At 43.5% G+C, this 7970-nt stretch overlaps 1 protein-coding gene across 3 annotated transcripts; it reads right to left on the reverse strand.

Moving 5' to 3' along the window:
* Positions 1 to 371: 371 nt before the first annotated feature.
* On the reverse strand, positions 372 to 4399 carry LOC123408709 (O-methyltransferase MdmC-like). Of its 3 annotated transcripts, XM_045101763.1 has the most exons (9): positions 4049 to 4394; positions 3888 to 3941; positions 3374 to 3457; positions 2833 to 2958; positions 2222 to 2289; positions 2071 to 2140; positions 1611 to 1676; positions 1422 to 1499; positions 372 to 1052 (listed from the first exon to the last, which is right to left on the reverse strand). In XM_045101763.1, exons 1-9 carry the CDS (start codon positions 4343 to 4345, stop codon positions 1002 to 1004), a joined length of 894 nt encoding a protein of 297 aa, XP_044957698.1. In that variant the 5' UTR covers positions 4346 to 4394; the 3' UTR covers positions 372 to 1001. The 3 variants fall into 3 exon arrangements, with proteins under 3 accessions (XP_044957698.1, XP_044957699.1, XP_044957700.1); XM_045101764.1 differs by lacking the exon at positions 1611 to 1676 and having other exon boundaries at positions 4049 to 4397; XM_045101765.1 differs by lacking the exons at positions 372 to 1052; positions 1422 to 1499; positions 1611 to 1676 and adding an exon at positions 1683 to 1847 and having other exon boundaries at positions 4049 to 4399.
* Positions 4400 to 7970: the final 3571 nt, after the last annotated feature.

A 7970-nucleotide genomic window follows, 5' to 3' on the forward strand; every position in this document is an offset into this window, starting at 1 on the left:
ATCCTCAAAGCGCGATGACCAAGGTCCAACTTCTTCTTGCAGCTAACCATTGTATCAGCGTTGTTTTTTCTCCTTCAGTACCCACCATATCATCAGCTGGGTAAGAAAGATAAGAGGAGTCTTCAATGTTGGTTGAAACTCTACTACCACCTGGCAGTTGAATTCCAATCCTAAGATTCCGGAGATTCCAAAATCTTAAGCAATAAAAAAAAATCATATTGTGCTTTTAAGTCTACAAGCTTTACTTATTTGATTATTTAGAGAAACTAGATTACATTCATCGCTAATACGATAGTAATAGATTGTCGACTTCAGTGCTCCTCAGGCCACCCCAAAACAACATAAGAACATAAATATACCACACTTAGTCCTTCAGTTAGAGGAACTTAAGTTACTCAATCGAACATTGGTTACCAGCTGACTGGTTAGTGATTAACATATTCCCAAAACCAACATCATTTTCCTTGAAGAAGAAAAAACACAGAAATTTTTAGTACAACATACATGGGCGACCAATTGATTCACCCACTTTTGGAAGATCTTGTCGCAATCGGCAAACAAACTGTAGACATGCCCTGTGACAGCATATGCCATCGGCTGGCTTGTACCAGACATGCTGTTAATTGCCCCCTTCTCCAAAAGAAACAAAAGAAAATGTATAATGCATAGTGACAAATGATATGAGTCCATCAGCTCAAGACCATGGTGTGATTGTGTTAGTAGCTGCTGAGCGACTCCATTGGCTCAGGCGTGCAAGATGTGTGTTTTCATTCCTGATGCGGCGATAGATGATCTGAGGAAACTCGTATTTCATCCATGTCTCAATGGTGATGAATACTCTTGAAGACAGTCCAACTAGATCCAAAGCTGTCATCCTTTTTTTATGCCAAAAAAAGCTGCCATCCTTTTGCCTGATTGCGTAAAAGCAGTGCGACTTTCAAGAGCTTGACCTTGACAAGGGAAGTTTACAACATCTATGGAGTACACAGTATGTTGCAAAGTCAGTCATCTTCTAGCTTTCGACAAATTGTCATCCCATCCCCAATTGGCACCTACAAATCACTTGCCCTTTGTTAATTAAGATCAAGTACTAAATAACACATGAGAAGGATGATGCGCCGAAACAGTTAAACAAATACAGATATAGCATGCACAAAGTAAACTAAATCCTAAGGTCCACAAGGTATGTATGATAGCAGTATGAACATGCCACAACATCAGGAAAATAAATTTCTGAAATTTGGTTATGTACTGCACTGGTACTGCACCACCACGACACATTGTTGCTGGTGCCCCTTACATGCTCTAAACAACAGACTAAAGTACAGGTATCCCAAGACTTTACAACCAACGGTTGAAAATGGTGACCAATAAGTAAATAAGTAGGAGTTAGACAAGACATATGAGTGAGAGAGAGCTACCATGCTGATAGTAACACGTTTATCCTCCAGAAGTTTCTTATTGAAGTCCCTTATACTGATAGTCTTTGGGTCATTCACCTAAGGAAAAAAAATGCAAAAAGTGTTATCTAATCTAATACTGTATAATATCTACCACGTAACACCTTTAACATATTGTCAAAGCTCAAAAGGAAGAAAAAAAAAACTCACTAGTGGATCAGCAACCCTTCCATACCATAGGACATTGTCCATTACAATTAAACCACCAACTCTTACCTAAAACATAACAAACATACATATATATAATGCTCATCCTATAGAAACATAAATGCTATGATCGCTGTGTACGAAAAATTGTAGCTGAAATCATAAAAGGTGTGCCATGGGGAATCTTGTATGAAACTATGAGAGGACATTGTCCATTACAATTAAACCACCAACTCTTACCTAAAACATAACAAACATACATATATATAATGCTCATCCTATAGAAACATAAATGCTATGATCGCTGTGTACGAAAAATTGTATCTGAAATCATAAAAGGTGTGCCGTGGGGAATCTTGTATGAAACTATGAGAGAACACTATGGCGATCAATAAGCTGAAAGACCACATGTATTATATCTGAACAAGCAAACCAAAAAGGTAAACTGCATTTAGAATCTTACTAGCTTAAGTAGAAGTTCAAAATATTCCTCGTACATTCTCTTGTCTGCATCAACGAACGCAAAGTCATAACTAGAAAAACAAATGATAAGTTAGAACATGTAAACGGTCAACTAATAAGATGAGGGTTATACCATGCAAAAGTTATTATACCTGGAAGCTTCACCACAGTCGAGCAATGACCTTAGGGAATCTACAGCTAAAGCATGCTTGACATCCACCTAAGCAATTTTTAGACAGGTAAGGACAGAATCTAGCATACAAGACTACAGATTAGTCCTTGCATACTGGTATGCTATACACTATGTGATCCCAAAAAGGGTCAATATTTCGATTGTAAGTTTTAGAAAACAAAAAAGAGGAAATTGTTATTGGTTAACCCTACAACTACCTATGAAACAAATGTGATGTATTATATGTTGGTAATCCTAATTTCAGAAACTATAGCTACATAGGTCCATACAAGGTTAAATAAATCTAGTAACATAGCCGTGGAAAATAAATAATAATGAATAAAGGAGGGAGAAGGGAAACTAAAAGGAAGGTTTTGTTGTCCTCCCCACTTCTGATTTTCCATCCATTATCTAAATGGTTGAGAAATTTAACATTAAACCAAAAATACGTTGTCCAACCTACTGAAAATTACATGCAATTAACTGAATTTCTAGCTGCGGACCATGAAGTAAACTACAAATATATAGAATGATGTAGCTAAGTTGTTACCACCAACTGATCATATCAAGCAAGAGGCTGAAAATAATCACCTTGTGTGCAACCCCAGCAAGCTGATAGTATTTCTTGGCAACTTCTAGACACCTTTCATCCCTTTCACAAGCAACCAAACGACCTGATTCAGGAAGTGCTAATGCGACAGCTAGTGACGAATATCCCTGTGAAAAGATTAAGCAATGCTAAAATAAGCTCAGTGCATTTCCAACGATCTTGTTACTTCTGCAAAAGAGTATCTCCTTCACAATGTCTGAAATGATTATCAGTAACTGCAGCACTTGACAAGTTGACATGCACAATGCACAATCCATGGGCATATTGTCGAAACACCGTTCAAGGGAGGATGTAAGATCAGGCTACAGTGTCAGCAAAATACCATTTGAAAGTTATTGTTCGCACGTTCAGGGGAGGATGTAAGATCAGGCTATGTTGGTTTGCCAGGATAACGCATGAGCAATTAGTTCAATAAGTATATACGTCAATACAACATCCTTTGGTTACAAGTAGTGACAAGTGTTTACTTGCTTAGAGTAGAAGGCACGAAAATCAAGATTAAGAAACACCTGGCTCACATACAGTATAGACGCCAACTTCAATACATCGCTCCGCCCCAAGAATTTGCACAAGCATTGCCAGAAGCTGAGCCTGTGCGGGAGAAACCTAACAAGAGAAAGCAACCAGCTGAAAAAGACTTGGCATTATATTGAAATTTGGTAAAGTGCCTACATATTTTTCAAGAATAAAATAGAGGTAAACAATGTAGTTTATCACCAAAGCGAACCAGTGGTATCCACATGCATGCCCGGAGAACACACAAGTTTGAGCTTGCTGAAATAGCAAGACCATATTAAGGTATTTTGAAGTTACGAAAATAAAAGTGGAAAATGCCACGCATGAGCAGAGGATATATATATATAGCTGCCACAACAGGGCAGCTCGAGTTGCACTGCTGGGGATGCAATGCAGGTAGTCTTAGAATTAGATGCGTCATGCATGCACGCACGCACTCTCAACTCAAATGTAAATATCCTGACCCGTAAGCGGTTATGCGCAGTTCGAGTTCATGTGTCATGTGTGCTTGCGTATGTACCTGCATCTGGCTCCCCCTCATGGTTGCCGTCTCTTCCCGCAGATCCCGAAGCACCTAAGCATCATTATACCCAGGTAAGGCCGTAAGGGTGGGATGAACAAGCACGCGATAGCTGGGTCACCAAACAGCAGCAAAATAAGGGGGAGGGGGCGCAGGCTCACGGGGTGCTCGCGGACGTTGGAGAGGAGGTAGTCGTAGAGCGGCGGGTCCATGCCCAGCTGCTTCCGCCCGCGCCGCGCCTCCTCTACCGCCAGTGCCGTCGTAGCAGCCGACGCTGCCGAGGAGGCGGAGGAGCACAGGCGGCGGGGGCGGGGGCATGGCGGAGAGCAGTGGGCGAGAGGACGGGAGGTGGCAGCGGAAGCCAGGGTTCGGGCTTGAGGAGGCGCGACGCCGAGTCCGAGAGTCGCGGCCGCAAACGCCGCCGGAGGGAGGAAGGGGGACACGGCCCAGCGACGCATCGCGCTTGCTCTTTTTTCTCCAACAAGACACGAGCAGCAAGCGCTGGCTGACGAGACGCGGATTAGCTTAGCGTCTACGTGGTGGGTCCACATGTCGATGTCCATGAGACGAACTTGAAGATTTTTTTTTGAAAAAGGAAGGGGCTGTTTGGTTGGATACTAGTGGCGCCACATTTGTTTAGCCGCACTTGCGGCGCGTCAGAGAGTGTGACATTGAAAACGAGCGTCACAGAATGTGACGAGAAATCAACTGCAAAAGATATTACGCGTCTGTGGCGAGCCTAACCTTAGAAGGCAACCAAACGGCGACCTAGGAGGTTGTGGCGCGCCGCACCTTTGGCGTGGCAAGGTGCGGCCGGCAACCAAACAGCCCCAAAAGCCTCTCTGTATTTTATTTCCAGATTTACGAAATCACATCTAGATAAGATATAGTACTAGTAGTTATCTCACATCTAAATTCGCTGTTGGATTATTTTCGCACTTGCTGAATCACATCTAAATGGAGCACGTGGGACTCTATGGCTGGTCCAGTGAAGCATGGAGGGCTCGACTTCGCCGGCCATGGCACTTGGCGGCTTCGGGTGCTCGGGGGACGGTGGCTAGCGGACGACAACGGAGGGGGCGAGCATATGTGGAGGAGCAGGAGCTCACAGAGATGCGACAGAGAAGGTCAGCGACTCGGGGACAATGTGGGTGTGAGGAATCGACATCGACGATCGTCGGGACAGAGGACAAGGATGAGCTCGATTCGGTCATCTTTGGGATCCTTTGCCCGTGTTCTTCTGTGGAGAGATCGAGGGCGACGAGGGAGACCTGGACATGCTGGCTCGACGATGAGACAACAAAGGTCGTGGAAAGCTTTGAACGACAACGACGCTTGCTCTGGGGTGGCTGCGGGCTAGCGAGCTAGAGGGGAGGGAGAGAGCAGAGCGTGACGAGAAGAGGCAGAGAGGGTTCCAAGGCATCTCCTAGGCGTCGAGATAGGCTCGGGAGAGGAAGCACTACATGAGTCAGTTACTTTGCCGTCTGCCATAGCAGACGACAAAGAACCAGGCCACGGACGGCAAACAACTTTGTCATCTGCTGGCTGACGGCCCCACTTTCAGCACTGAAAGTCACGATAAACAGCTTCGTTGTCGTCTGCAAAGCCACGGCGGACGACAAAGAAATTTGTTGTCCGCCTCCCTGGCCTAGCTAACGGCAAAGGTCCTAGGCGACAAAGTATAGTTGTTAGCCCCGTTAGGTGGCTAGCGGCAAACTTTGTCGTCCGCCTGCGGACGGCAGACTTTGTTGTCTGCCCTGTCGTGCAAGCAAGCTTGTGGTTGCACGCCACTCCTGCTTTGTCTTTGTCGTTTGCCAGGGAGGTCTTTGCCGTCTGCGAGCTGACAGCGAAATGAAGAAATGGGTCACACATGGTGCTCCCAGGTTGCACAGGTTGCTGCCACGTGGCACCTTTGTCATCCGCCTACCAACGACAGAGTGCATATATTACCACTATTTTATTTGTTTTCTGTTATTTCCTTGCATTTGCACAACACATATATGATATATATAGTTTCAAGCTGAAGCATAGGCCATGTATTCCAACAAATAGTATGTACTATCCAACATCATCGTGAAATATTGAACAAGAGAACACATAGGTTATTAAAAGAACCAATACATACATAGTTTCACACTCTTCATTCATATATACACACATAGTTTCACATTGTTCATCAGTACAAATCAAAACAAAAACTAAACACTAGTAGTCCATCAATGCCAGCTTCCATGAAGTGAATCAAATCTGCAAATGGAATAAGAAAGTTAGAAGAAGAAGAAGAAGAATAGAAGAAGACTAGAAGAAGAAGAAGAAGAGGAAGAAGAAGAAGAGGAAGAAAGAAAGAAAGAAAGATGAAGAAGAAAGAATAAGAATAAGAATAAGAATAAGAATAAGAAGGAGTAGAAGATGGAGAAAAAGAAAGAAGATAAAAAGGAAGAATAAGAATATATCTTCATCTTCTTCTCTCTTTTTCTCATATTTCTTCTTCTATTCTATCTTTTTATCCTTTTCCTTCTCATTCTTCTTATTTTAGTCTTTATTTTTCTTCTCTTTCTTCTTATATTCTTTCCTCTTCTCCTCTTCCTTGTTTTTCCTCTTCGTATTCTTCTTCTAAGTTCAATATGCCATTTTGAAGCTAACTAAGCTTACTATGTCATTTTGGAGGAAAATAAGGTAATTATAGGTGTAGGATCGAAAGTTTGTCTAGAGGGGGGGGGGGGTGATTAGACTACTTGACAAGATATTTTTTTTCCTTTTCCCAATTTTACTTGAGAGGCAGCTACAACAGTTATAACAAGTCAAGTACACCCTACACATGCAGTTCTAATATTATAGCAACGGAAAGTAAACATGCAAGTGTAAATAGAGGAGTAAGGTAGGGAGATCAAACGCATGAGGTTGACACGGTGATTTTTGGCATGGTTCCAATAGGTGGCGCTATCGCACGTCCATGTTAGTGGAGACTTCAACCCACGGAGGGTAACGACTGCGAGAGTCCACGGAGGGTCCACAAAGAAGCGGCCTTGTCTATCCCACCATGGCTTCCGTCCACGGAGGACTAGCCTGCAGAGCCCCAGATGTAAACCTTCCCTATTTGGAACCTATTGCATGTGGGTCCACCTTGTCATGGATATGTTGATGTCACTTTGTGTCTATGATTTCATGTGTCACTTTTGTTCTTCCTTGCATGCATGCATACCATATGTTCCATCCCATGTCTTGCCCTTGTGTTTGCTTGTGTTATCATGTGATGAGTTGTGGTGCTGGTGATCTTGTGGTTATGTGGTGATACTCATGAGGTGTTGGAGTGTGTAGTAGTTGTGGTGGTTCTCACCTTCAAACCACTTTGGATTGCAAAACCCTTTTCCTTCCTTTTCTCTCATGTTCAAAATTACATCTTCCCAAAAGCTGTTTTAAAATGTCTTGTGATTAGAATTTATTGTGGGAATGATGATGTGTTGATTTGAAGTTTTGTTCTTGGTCTTAAGGGTGTATATAATTCACAAAACAGTATCAATAAATGCTGTTTTGGAATTATGAAAGTAACCCCATAAATGTTGGAAGTATTTTATTAAAATAGCTGGTTCATTTTCAGGTCCAGGACAATTTTCCATTTTATTTTATCCCTTTTATTTTTCCCTGTACCTATTTTCTTTTCCCTGTTTTATTTGCTAAATAGAAAAGGCAGTGTGGCCTTTTCTTCTATCTGGCGCACCTAAGTGGGCTTACTCTCACTTAGCGGCCCACTTCTCCCCTCTCTTGTGCGCCAGGAGCCCACGCGGCTTCCTTCTCCTACCTGACGGCGTGCAACGCTGTGTCTCCTTTCCGTTAGGCTGAGAGACAGAGAGAGATGCCGCCGTTGCACAAACGTCGAGGTCCCCCCATATAACGTGGCGTCCGTGCCTTCCCCCTCGCCTAGGGTTCCTCTCCATTCCCTCCTGCCGCCGCCACCTCTCCCCATCTCCATCTCATCTTCTTCCTCCCTCCTGTGGTAAGTTCTGTAGATAGGCCAGAGAAGGTGCCCGCGTCTACCCCGCTGTCATCTTCGTCTCCGGCGCCGTCTGCCATGTCCGGGAGCTC

The sequence above is a fragment of the Hordeum vulgare genome, chromosome 7H, assembly GCF_904849725.1.
Source record: "Hordeum vulgare subsp. vulgare chromosome 7H, MorexV3_pseudomolecules_assembly, whole genome shotgun sequence".
Classification (NCBI taxonomy): domain Eukaryota; kingdom Viridiplantae; phylum Streptophyta; class Magnoliopsida; order Poales; family Poaceae; genus Hordeum; species Hordeum vulgare.

What these genes read in the sequence shown, in the direction of transcription:
- LOC123408709 (XM_045101763.1), bottom strand. Translation starts at nt 4,345, where the DNA reads ATGCGTCGCTGGGCCGTGTCCCCCTTCCTCCCTCCGGCGGCGTTTGCG. An exon ending in TGAGGGGGAGCCAGATGCAG is followed by an intron (nt 3,458 to 3,887) that starts GTACATACGCAA and finishes TTCTCTTGTTAG; the next exon opens with GTTTCTCCCGCACAGGCTCA. An exon ending in TTGAACTTCTACTTAAGCTA is followed by an intron (nt 1,677 to 2,070) that starts GTAAGATTCTAA and finishes GTTATGTTTTAG; the next exon opens with GTAAGAGTTGGTGGTTTAAT.